Source organism: Pithys albifrons, chromosome 7 (assembly GCF_047495875.1).
Source record: "Pithys albifrons albifrons isolate INPA30051 chromosome 7, PitAlb_v1, whole genome shotgun sequence".
NCBI lineage: Eukaryota > Metazoa > Chordata > Aves > Passeriformes > Thamnophilidae > Pithys > Pithys albifrons.
The window spans coordinates 45,595,759-45,609,219 of record NC_092464.1 but is presented as its reverse complement, the minus strand read 5'-3'; the positions used below and the strand labels follow the sequence as shown (position 1 = coordinate 45,609,219).

Here is a 13,461-nt window from a genome sequence, read left to right as displayed (position 1 = left end):
AATAAAGGATGAACAACTTCTGGAAAGTTAAGATACACAAATTAGTGAAAATGAGATTCTGCAAAGAAAACAGGTGTGATTTAGGTAGAACTCATTATCCTTTCTGAGCAGTACTTAAGGGAAAAGTCACAGAACAAAAGTTCCCTCTCCATAGTGAGTGCAGAATTGCAGGTTAAAGCCTGATTTTTACTCATTTTTCTCAGAGGATTTTTTCCTTTATTACATGGAAGTAGAAAAGAGTGTTCTCGTTTTGAAAGCTGAAATATTTTATTTGTGAGTACTGAGCTGTAATCCCTCAGTGATTATGTGTCCAGTGGACAAATATTAGCTAGCTCTATAAAAAATGCCTTGACATTACATTCTAGATGATAAATTGAGATGACAGCTAGATTTTTTTTCCTCTGGAGGGAAAAAGAAATTTAAAAAGCAGGCAAAACCTGAAATATTTGCTTCCCAAATGAAAATTTCTTCAGCTTCACAAAGAAATACTTTAATCTAGATAATTTACTGGACTGTAATAAGATGCACTACATCTTCACAGAGAAGATGGAATGACAAGATAGTGATTTCCATGACAAGTGGAAGGAGGGGCTTCCAGAACAATAAAAATGACAGAAGATCACTCTGATGTCACTGATCAGTTACAAAAGTGCTGCTTAAAAAGATGAAGTATTTCTGAATAGCAGTGTTGTCTAAGCCAAGTTGAAGCAACCAGAACAAGAGAGAGAGTACAAGGACTGAAGATAGAAATCCCCAGCCGAAAAAAAAACAACCTAAAACCCCCTCAAATCCTGTTCCTTTGATTCAATTCTATTACTCAGTTTCTGCCCATTATATCAATGTCAGTGAGAGAACATTCTTGAAAAAGACTGGTTAACCTGGGCTTGATAGAGCCAAAAGCTTTGAAAGCTTAAAAGTAATTATCAAAAAACCAGAAAGAAGACAATCAATGCTGCCTCTTTAAAGCTTTAAAATGATCCTTACTTACACAGTCATAAAAGTTAGCTCAAAGCATATTTTCTCTGGTTTTCACTCCTAATGACTTCTTTTTACAACAAAACAAAGCCTGTTAAAAGGGCTGCTTCCAGCGATTCCATTAATAAGTCTGTCAAAGTCTGGCCTGTATCTTTATTTCTGTTTAACAAATGAATGCAACAAAATCATAGGAAAACAATCAGTAAAGAAAGTGTTGCAAGAAGTTCATATTGCCCTGCAGTCAATTTGCTGTCAAACTTGACAGCGACCATTAAAAAACATGAACAAAAACAAACTCAAAACAAACCTCTTTTTTCAAAAACCCCTTCCACACACTGGAGATACAACCCAATGGATTAATACTATTAAATTCTAACAACACATAATAACAACAACGTTTTCCATTTCATTAAGGCAAGGTCATCTTGTACATGAAGGAATTCTCTGATATGCTTCAATCTGAAGACTCCAAAATTGAGACATCTGTCTCCACTGGCTCTCTGGGGTCATGTGAAACACTTGGATAAAGGTTAACCAGTCACACTGCTATCCCTTTTCCCTATTTCCAGCAATACATGCTAAAGAGCATCTATAGCATAAGCACACTGAGTTCTTTCAATACATTCCTGTCTTACAAAAGCAGTACCTGTGCCTGTACCAGCAAGTCAATGTAACCACAAACTGAAAAGATGCTCTGTATAAGCACTGCTTGGCAACAGTGAGAATTGGTGCATTTACTGATCCATCTATTAAAACATTGCTCAGATGTTAAAATAGAAAAACACTGCTCTAGGCTTCAAAATTCAGCTGATGTGGGCTGAGTCCTTCTTAAACAGATATGATTATATTTCAATGTCTTTTGTGATTGTGACACTTTTGACAAGATAATCATCTCCTCTGAACAGGACTTTTTCAGGTTTAGAGAAATAACGTAAGATTTATTAAATAATCTGTCAAATTATCTATGAACTCTGCTTTCAAAAGAAATCCTATGATCTCATTAAAATAATTACAGAAAATCTATGCCTGATATTATAAATAACAAGTACCAGGTACACAAAGCAGAGTACAGGAATTAGTACCAGAACTCACAAGGTGATGTTCTCTTAAGATAGTCAACAGAAGTTTCTGTGTTAAATATTCTGCACACTTGATCAACTTTTGAACCAGTCTTCAAAATGGAGAGAAAAAAACAAGTCTGTAGCTATGCCAAAATTAAATAATCTAGATATGTATATTGCAGCCTCATTTCTCTTTCCTTTCCTCACACTTTGTTGCCTGTTTTCTCACATTGCTTTTGGGGAAAAGCAGAAGCCAGTTCTACACAGCACAACAATTACTTAGAAAAAGAAGCAGAGGTACAAGCTGAAATCATAAGAAGTGTCTTTAAAATTCCAAACATCATATTGATTTTAATTTTATATATTCATGCTTCTTTTACAGCAAGATAGAACTGGGAAAACCAGGGAAGAACAGTATGGTATTTACTTTCCTGTAAGTGCTGTAAGGTAAATACAGTAGGCAGGAGAAAGAGGACAAGAACAGCTCTGAATTCTGTACAAGAGTTACTTCCTCAACTCCTGCTGCCATGGACTATGGCATGTGATTATGACTGCTGTGGAAGTCAGCACTGCACTTGCAAAATTCAAGTACCTTCTGTCTCTTACACTGGGAAGTTACTCTCTTTTAATTGAAAACTCCTGCTTTTGGAGAGGAAACTGTGAAGTGTTGGTGGTAATGCAGGCAAAGCTGCTCAGCAAGACACTTCCAGATAAAATCCCCACAGTGTTATCTGAGACAAGCTGCAGACTCTGCAGTTCTTCCACCTGAGCTACCCAAAAGCCACAGTGCTGCTGTGAGGCCACAGTGAGGGAGCAAAACAGAACTGAAACTCTTTCCTGACAACAACCTCACCAGAAGAAGCCCCTGCAGGACTCCCAGTGACCAGAGCTCTGCTTTCCGGCGCTCCAGCAGCAGTGGCGTCTCCCACTCAGTGAGAATGAGCACTCAGCAGCCTATGTACCAACCTATTCCATGTGCAAAATGGCATTTTATTCACCATTAAATCAACCACTGTGTTTCTGAACAGCTACTTAATGCTACAAGGTCAGCTCTTTCAAAAGACATTCAGAAAATTGCTCCAATACTCATAGAGATGAACTACTAAATAAATATATAAATAGCATGAGTTATTTAAATAGCTGAATGGTTAACTGAGATAGAACTCCAGTGATCATTTTGCAAGAGGTTTTAAGTGCAGAAGGCTATCTTCTCCAGAGAAGTGAAATTCAAAGACATGAAATTCAACTTCACATATTTTGTTTTCAAACTACTTTTAAAATACTTTTCCTTCCAGAAGGAAAAAAACAGCCAAAAAAGTTATTTAATTATATAAAAAAAGCCCACGCAGACTTTGAAAAAATTTGGATGTCAACTCACCAGTCTCTTTACAATTCTCAACAAAAGCTTCAGTTGTTGTGTATCTTTTTTGGACTTCAGCACTTCAGCAAAGCTGTCCATGTTTTCTGGAGACATCCTCTCCTGACTGCTCCCTCCATACAGCTGAACCAGCAATGATAAGCACTGTGAGGCACTCACAAATATTTCAGTATCTTCACTGGGAAGCTAAAAATGAACAAACAAAAATAAAATTCCAATTTCAGAAAAATTGCATATCACTGGGGATTTGGGGGAATATTAACATTTACATTATGCCAGGAAAGAATAATTTCTAGTTGACTGACTCAGAATTCCATTAAACTAAGCTTAACAAAGTGATGAAAATATAATTAAAATATATCTGTTCTTAAGCAGCAGTAGAACAATTTCTCTATTATCGTTCTGTCAAACAGCTTTTCTATAGCAACATCACAACAACACTGGAAATGTTGCTCCCAATTCATTATTTCATTCTCCTTTAAACAGAAGCAGTAATAGCACAAAGTATCATTATAGCCATGGTGTCTGATCTTCATGCACACCATAAAATTTCATTTAATTATTTCTGAATCAAACCTATGGCTTCTGGATGAGGTAGAGCACAGGCTACCTCGTTCTTGAATGAATTTTAGGTAGCCACATTAGGAGGTAAATTTAAAAGATGTTAAATATTTTCCTGAATTCCAACTTTCCAGCACTCCTGTGAAGATCAGACAGTGCAGCAGGCCCTGCAACGGGATGGAAAATTCTTTCCTGGGAAGGAAAATCACAGAAAATATTGAGGAACATGAATAGTAATCATCTTTAAATGAACTTCTGATAGTACGACAGTGCTATCAAAATTATTTATATCTTTCTTGAAAGTACAATCTGGAAAAAATGTAGAGATATTATATTATGGCTTTATTTGGCACTGACAATGACATTTTGGAACAACAACAGGAATGCAATGCCTACTTTCAGCACAGAGAGTTCACAAAACTGGTGAAAGAAATCACAGAGGGTTCTTGGCAAGGAGATGACAGACTGGAACACATAACAGCAAAGGACTGAAGGAATTCAACGTCTCTGGTATATCAAAGGCAGGGTTAAAGGGCATTTCATCACATCCTCTCAGTTACATGTGAGAAAAAGCAGGCTGAGGATAGGTTAATTCCTTTACCTGAAAAAGGACTTGTAAGAGAAGATAGCTCAAAACTTTAGACAAAGCAATTCAGATTAGAAGGAAGATAATACTTTGATTTCTTTCTCTCTTTAATAAGAGCGATTAACTGCTGAAACAACTTTCTTAGAACTGAGACAGGTTTTCCATCAAAGGCAACTCAAATATCACAAAAATACTTTTTTCACCCCAAAAAATAACAAACCCATTTACTATAATGAGAAATTGATTTAGAAAGTCCTGTGTTATGTTATATGCAATCCTCAACTAAATTATTTCAATAGCTTTTTCTCACCTTATAATCTATGATCTGAACAAAATGTATTGGTATTGGTTTTAAACCAATTAGGTATAGAAGTGTAAAAACACCTCATCATTCCCACCCATTTTTTTAATTCCAAAAGTACTGTTTACATACAAAGAAACTAGAGTAAAGTAAAGCCAACAGACTATCCTTACTAACAATAAAAGGAAACATATAATCTGTTTATATAATCTGTCCAACTATTTACATAATATGCCCAACAATTTCAACAATGATTGCTTATTTAATCTGCAGTATAAATTTCCAAAGTTTTTTCATTTTATGTGATATCCATACAGATACTTTAAAGCAATCTGAACACATCATCAGACATACACCCCTCAAATATTCAAGCAGCAATTCCCCAAGGATCTGCATGCAAATACAATCCTGTTTTCCACTAGCTTAATAGAGTCGGCTGTTTAAAGAGACTGAACTGAGATGTAATCTCTGAATACATAGCCCCAAGACATATCACATTCTATTTGACCTAATACTGTGCAAGTGACAGGACCACAGCAGCAATTTTTCCTCAGTTTTGCTGCATGGTTTTCCTTCATTCCAATCTAAATGCCACCTATTTGATTGCTTCGTTTCCAGCATCCAGAATTATCTAATAACATCATCAACTTAATTACCAAGGCCAAGAAAGCAGGAAAAACTATAAATAGTAACAAGTTTTACATTTGTATCTTGAATCAAGAATCCACTGATCTCACTTGGGGCTTTGAGCTGAGTTGTAATTCCTTCACTGAAATAAAATGCCATTAGGTAAGGAACGACAAATTAAACTACTTGGTCATATGCCTCTCACACCTTTGAAAAGCAGCATTCCAACTTACAGTTTGTTACTAAATCACTGTAGACAGGTCTATCAACCACTCCCTGAAGAAAAGCACAGTACAAGGACTATATCTGGTTTTCCAATACTGTTTGTTGGTTAACCAAAGATAAAAAATAAAATATTAGTGAGAATTTTGGAGAGTTATATTCTTGCTTGGGTGTTGCAGTGGAGACCAGTTCCCTGGGTTCCACAAGCACGAAAATCCCATGTTTAGTTAGTAATACCTCAAGGAGAGACTGTTCCCAAGGTCTTTTTCCAAGATATGCACTAAATATCAGAGAAGTGGAAAGGTGACTGTCTCAGTAAAGGACTGCCCCTACAACAAATTTGTGGGAAGAAAGACACAAAGCTCCGGGAATCTTAGGGGTACCAGAAGGGTACATGACTGTCAAGGAAGGCAATGGGCAAGTCCCTCTGGTTGGCTCTATTCCCAAGGGAGGCTGATTCCAGCAGGAGCCCCCAGTCAGTGAGGGAAGGAACACCAGGTGAGCAGGAGCTGTGCTTGGACCCATGGCTTTTTGCTTATCTCCTCCTGGCACATCCAGCCATTTATAGCTGTTGTTCTTCTTTGTTCCCCAACAAGAGAAAAGAAGGCCCTTTCCACCCAATGAAAGGAAATTTTACATCCAGTGTGTCTTGGCATCATCCAGGCTTGCTTTTCACAGGGTATCAGGCTTGCAGTGACCATTTTCCAGGTATCACTGCAGGGTTCCCAACACTTGCCAACCGTGACATCACAGTTCACAAGTGCCAATGAAGTCCTTCATCCTCTTGTACTTCAGGCTCTTCTGCCTCCCCAGAGTCCCTCTGAGCTGTGGTATTACCTAGACTTGGGGAGCAAGTTGCTGTTCCCCTGGAAAAATTAAGGTTAAAACAACAGCAGCATAGGTCTTGTATGAAAAGAAAACTAAGACCATATTTGCTCTGAAGAGAATGAGAATCACTGGCCTTCATTCTAAGCCATCAATAATTAAGGTGGAAGAGAAGCTCTCAGCAATGTCCCTATTTAAGTATGCCTGCATCAGCATTTTCCTCTGTAACTCTGCTGTTTCACTACTGACAAGCAGTGATTTAGATGTCAAATGTTGTAAGCTGGTAACCTGAAATTCAGCACTGGCTGCCAGTCAGTGTTAGTATTGGGTGTAAAGAGTAGGGAGTCTGAAGAAAATTACTTGAATAAAACAAAAGCAATGACTGAAAACACAATCAGTATCTGCAAACACAAAAAAACCCAAGGAATGAAAATTCAGCTTTCAAATAAATAATATCTCATGTTTAATAAGAACAGCAAAGACAGAATCATTGCTCAACAATAAATATGGGTGGATGGCTCAGCTCTTAACTAGCTGAAACAGCATTCTGATTATTTTTCTAATTATAAAAATTCCATTTGGTATGAAGTACATTTCTTTGAAATACATTCATAATTTTTCATGACAGCAGCTACTTATGTTTTTGTTCATTCAGGAGAGGAGAAACTCATGAAAAAAATTATAGTTTTATCACTTTAAGTAAATATCTGTCCCTCAATATTTCATATTTACATGAAAAAAGTCAAGTGGCCTTTCGTTTTCTTTTGCTTTATCAGTCTTGGAGGGGATTATGGATTCAGCCCTTCAGCAAGGAAGAAATGTTAGTAGTACTTCTCCTTGCAGCTGTTAATATTCTGGGCTAGTGCACAGCTTGAAGAAAATCTAGCACCTTAAAATAAATTACTGAACAGCTAAGGTCATAAATTTTGTCATTCTCTAGCTCAAAACTGTAGATCTATTTTTCACTTCTTTTAAAATAATACTTCATGACAAGACTGTTTTGCAATGAAGACAGTGTATTACTCTTCCCCTAATTTTTATGCCCACGTTTTAACTTCCTGTCAAGAAGCTTATAACACAAAATTCTACTTCCCTTCCTTTCTAGATGGAACCTGCTTTGTGTATTTCAGAGTTAACATGCTGAAGAGCAGGAAGTTTCCTGTTATTGCACATCTATATTCCTGCAGTCTGTTCTCCAAAATGCCAGCATTTTGAACCGAGTTGCAGCATGTTCATGAATTGCAAACCCCTGCAAGAAACGTGTGATCGTTTGAGCTGAAGTGGCAGTTTTCACACTGCTGGAGTTGTTACAGCTTCTAATTTTAGAGTGCCAATGACACCGTCTGGATTACCCAGAGGGGACGCTGTTGCAGTGCATTAATGAGCTCATACACACACAGAGATTATTATGGTCAGAGATAGATACCCACCACATCAGTGATGTGATTACAGAATGTGCTGTAAAGGAAGGGCCATTGGGATCTATAGGCAAGAGGATTTTGCAAACATTGAACAAAATGTGAAAGCAAAACATGACTGCTAGATTTACTATGCTATTCTTATCAGCAAATAAGTTTTAAATTAAAAAATAAAACATTAGAGTTTGACTTAGGGCAAAATTGCTATTCTACTACCTAAGGAAAAGTATTTAAAATATATATATTTTCAGTTCATTTTAATCTAGCCTAATTGTTGAGAAACTAAATCCTCATTCTGAAATTCTGTATATGTGACAACATATTCTTATTTCCCCTGGTGTGTTTGTTTGGGGTCTTGTGTTTTTTAGAGCAGCTCTGTTTAAAAGAAGTCTTCAAATATAATTTCCAGGTAACATTTCAAATACAGTAACAGCAATACATTATGCAATACAGGCGATAAACATACATCTCTCCACTCTGATCATGGAAACTTTGTATTCCTAAGGAATATGAAATAAAATTCTACAGTCTCCAGGGCTGTTATTCTTCTGCAGTCATTTTCATTATTCATTGGCAAATACCTTCCTGTGCTCTGAAACCTGGGCACAGCCTTATTCAGGGCAATATAGAGATAGAAAGGACCTGGAAGAGATTATCTCATTCATCCGTGTCCCTGTCAGTCCTCTTTGGATTTGCACAGGATTAGCTGCACTTCCAGCAGCAACATACAGAGCACAGTAACCAACTGCAAATTTGACTAGTAATGTGATGTATATTATTATTATAGAAATACCATAATGAAGAAGCCTACTATGTCAAGAAACGTTCTCTCCCAGCAGCCCGGTAGGCTCCAGAAAAAACTGGATCTACACCTCCAAACTAAATCAGGGACCTACATGAAACTAAACTCTTCTTTATAGGTACTGGCACATTTCTGAATGTTTCTGAAAATCCACACTGAAGTGATTTCAAAAGTAAGCAAACATAATTTTTTTTCCCATATAATGGATACATCAAAAATTAGATGTTTTATACCTTCTGTAATTGCTGTAAGTTTCAGTATAGTACTGAAATTACATTTATGTTACACGAAGAAACATTACCCAACAAAGATGAGTGTAATTAACTTTTAAACACAAAACTGCCAAGCAGAAGACTAAATGCTCAATTTATTTTCCTCTTATTGATCAATTAAGGGCATAATGATCATGGGATTAAATATTGAATTCTTCATATTCACAGTGTTTTCTGCGTGACAGAATTTGTAATTATTTCTTCTTTTGCATTCCTAAACCCCTGAAGTTTCATTCACATGCAGTGTAGGCTTCCTACTCTTGCTTTGCTATGCCTTTAGTGATAGACTAATTCACAGCTACAGAAGGGAAAAATTGATTCTAAGTTTTTGACATTTTCAAGTTTAACTCACATTTTTGGGGTGGATTATTGAGAGAGAAAAACATGTAGAATTTGAGGAAAATAAAAAGACAAGGAAATGAGGCATGAAATAGTAATCTACTTGAGGGAAATCAATTATTCAAGGTGACAAACTATAAATATCGTAACATAGGTAAAAACAGCAAACCAGAGAAAATAATTTTAAGCCCATATCTTAAAGTGCAAAACTTAAGACCTCCAATATCTGCAGAAAATAAACTTCACAGAGAACTGAATGCCTCAAAACAGCAATAAAAGGTTATGTAGCCACACAGCCCAGTGAACGTACAGAACAATCACTGGAACTTCAGTTCAGGTAGTCCTGAGTCTTTCTGAGGAGTACAGAGCACACACATTTCGAGAGATGCTCGAGACTTCATGAAGAATCTTGTTCTATTTAAAGAGATTAGAGCATTTTAAACAAGTGGATTCTAAATGCTAAAATTATTATTCCATTGTTCAAACTCTTTCAATGGTAACAGGAAACGTTTAATACAGAAATGGGAAAAACATTTTAAAAATAAAATTTAACAAACCCAGCTGAAATAACTTTCACAGATCCAAACAAGACCATGTATGTAACATATGCAAAGAAAAATATGTACTCATTACAGGAGAAAATCCCTCACTTAAAAATTTTTAACAAAATTAAAAAAAAAAAATAGTGGCACCAATGGTCTTTGTTTTTACCTGAATTAAAATCAGCAGATTTTAAATAAGCATTTTATACATACCAAAATCAGTACAAGTACAGAACAAAGCAAAATCTAGCAGTAATTTGCAGCCCTGCTTCTGAAATACCAGGGCAAGTCACAATCTAATCAGTACATGCTAACTATACAATTATCCTATCCTTTAATTAAAAACCCATAAAAGACTTCCAGGTGGTACAGGCTGAGTAAAGCTTGGCCTCTAATTTTCTGTTCTTTAGAGAGTTAATAGAATTTAAATTTATGACTAGTTTCACTTTAAAGGAACATTTGCGTCTCTTCATGTCCTCCTATTTATCATAGATAGTGATTTTAAAAAATTAATAAAAATAAATTAAAAGAATTTATAAAGTTGAACTATTTTATGGTTGAAATCCAGTCACTTTGTTTTAGGTCATTCAGTGAACATTTCCAAAAAGCCTTTGTCAATAGTTGGTTTAAAGAAATCCATCAGAGGACTCAGCAACAAGTATAATGCCAAAAGTTAATAAAAAAGGAATCACACACCTCCTCAAAATAGAAGATGATAGACAGTGCAAAAGACAGTAAAAGGACCATGCTATTGATATCACAAAACACCTGAAAATCTCTACTTAAATGGAAAAAAAATTGGGTTTGGAAAAGAACACAGTGAATCTGAAATGCCTCTAAGTGAAACAACCTGGAAAGGACACTGTGATATGCCACAAGGAAACTTCCACAAACCCTTGAAATGGCTTCATGTTGCACAAAAGGCTGATGCAGCCTCTAAAAGCCCTGCCCAGCTCAAGAAGCTTTCCTATAAAATACCACACACAGACTCAGTACAGATCCTGGCTCAGGATGGTGGAGGCTGAGCTGATGGGACACACCAGGGCCACAGTGCAGCACTCATGGAGGTGTCAGTGCAGTGGTGTGAGGGCTGGCAAACCCCAGAAAGGGTTCCTTTGAACAGACACACTTCAAAGATGGTTACAGATCACCAGGGACCACTCCCACTCATAAATCCCTCAGGATCACCTTAAAATAACACAAACCCCTGAGAAAACTCTGACGGCTCAAACCCAAGAAAATGATATTTAAAGGCATCACTCACAGCAAATTAATCTCGCATTTACTGACTTTTTTAATGATAGCAGTACTATGAGTTTCAAACTTCGAATATCACCCTTTCCCTATGCAGTGATCACTAGTCCATTCTAAAAGGCAAAAATGTGGCTATACATATGTATCCAAACTGGAATCTTCCCCTCAACCCACTCCCATGCTTGGGACAGACTGATTTACTCTGAGATCACTTGTAACTTGCAAGTCACTGTGACCTACAACCTTTCACCAAGTGTTACAATACTAGGTTATAAACTTGCTTATAAACAATGCAAAACCAGCAAACAGAGCTCTAAGGTTTTGAATTCAGTTGAATAATCCCAACCTCAGCAACATTCCAGAAGGCTTACAAACAAGCCAATCCTCACCAGTTGAATGAGCAGGCTAATTAGGTCCGTCAGGGGTTTATTGATAAGCAGAAGGTCTTCGGCAGCCTGTGTGTCCCCTCCTGTGCCACATCTCTGTGCCTTAATAAGAGAGAAAAAAATCAAAAGGGACCGTGGTGACTGTTCTGTTATGAGGAACAAATTAGGTCCATTAGGTGGTCGAAGTGTGAATGAAAGTTTGAAGGAGACTGATGCACTCTTTTCTAGTTAAATATTCCTGGGCTCCCAATGAGCTCCCTGTGTCTGTGACAATAAACACAAAGAGGGATTCCTGCTGTCGTGCCTATTCTGCACAGGCTGGATATACTGACCTACAGGACATTTCTTCAGTAAAATCCAATAAACTGTACCTGTCAAAGATACCTCCAAAGTTATACATGTTTTATGCATTTCTAATTTCTGTCAATGTGACGTATCTATTTTAACATTAAAGTTCAGTTGTTTTTTTTTCCCTTTATCAGGTACAATTTTACATCCAACTCAAAACAAGAAAATCAAGGCAACTGAAAATTTAGGATTCTCAGCAACATCGTCCAATTTTGCTCATCTGCCTCACTCTGTATCCTGGAATATTCACAATATATTACAACAATTAAAATTATTTTTTAAAGAGGAATAATAAAGTCTTCAAGTGAATAAAGTCTGTGATAAGATCTGTTACTACTTGGATTCTGACCACTGCCATCCCCCTTCATCAAGACACAGTGCCATCCTAGGCTTCCTGCTTATGACCCATCCCTGCCTCAGAGCACCAGAAAGGTCTGCTCACAAGATTTTCCATTTAACATCATTATCTTGCCCCAGCTTTGAACCATGACCCTATACAGTCAGTCTGCAAGAGGGAAAAGGAAACATTTTGTCTAAAAAAGACATTTTGAAATAATTTCTTACTGTGCTTCATTTATAGATCAATCCTAAAAATCACTGTCCAAGTGCAATTAACTGAACAGAGGAGCAAGTCCTCTGATGCATGAGAGATGACTGCTCAAGCTCCACTGTTGATGCTGATGACCTGGAAGGATAATGCCTTTCTTCTGGAAACGACTTCGAAATAAAAGAAAACTGAAGAGATGTTTCTCCAGGTAATAAGTCACATTGGTGTGTCCCTCACTGAGACTCATCACAATGATCTGGAATGCTGAAGCCCAAGAAGGGCAAAAAGGCATAGTGCAGAGAAGACAAAAAAATGACTATTTATATTACTGAAGAAAGGGAAGTAAGTCACCTTCACTATGCAGCTGGGTAAAGTTATCACTTAATGCTTAAATATAAATTATTCAAGTAGAGGTATGATTTGTAAAAGTCAAAGCTTCAAAAATTGATAACACAAGAAAATTTTTTCAAGGTCTGTTTTTATCTTATCCAGAGGATCTCTATAAAAACAGCTCAAGAACATTATTTGTGACGCATTTAGTGACACTGTAGTCAGTAGGTAATGGCCGTCCTTCAAGAGGGCACATGTAGTGATACACCTGTACAACTCTCAGGCCTGGTGACAAGGATTGTCAAGAGCAGCAAGCCAAGGCAAGTAACACCAATGTGACATTAGTTGTTAGGGGACAGGACAGAGCTATGCTCCAAAACTCAGTTTTTCAGCTGATTCTTTTTACTCATTAGCCTTCCAGGGCAAAGCAGATTACTTTGACAAGAGTTAGACAAAACTGGAGCTGGAGTTTCAGTGCAACAATCAACTGATGTATTCAAGTAAAGCCAAACAGAATTTGGCTTTGAAGGAATACATTTAATTTTGTATCTAAATAAAAACCTTTTGTTTGACTAACATTACCAATCCATGTGCAAGATCCTCTTTCCTCACATGTCCTCCAGAACAACTGGCCTCACCACTGTTATATGGAGCATAAATACTGAATTTAGGTCTCTCCATGTGATT

General features: G+C 36.9%; 1 protein-coding gene across 4 annotated transcripts in view; it reads right to left on the bottom strand.

Moving 5' to 3' along the window:
* Positions 1–13,461, bottom strand: part of ULK4 (unc-51 like kinase 4) — a 205,180-nt gene that overhangs the window by 51,578 nt on the left and 140,141 nt on the right. For all 4 annotated transcript variants that reach the window (XM_071561347.1, XM_071561350.1, XM_071561349.1 and 1 more), the window contains 2 exons: positions 11,553–11,651; positions 3,415–3,600 (listed from right to left, as the gene is read on the bottom strand). In XM_071561347.1, the coding sequence (XP_071417448.1) occupies positions 3,415–3,600; positions 11,553–11,651 (285 nt within the window). The remainder of the gene's footprint in view (positions 1–3,414; positions 3,601–11,552; positions 11,652–13,461) is intronic.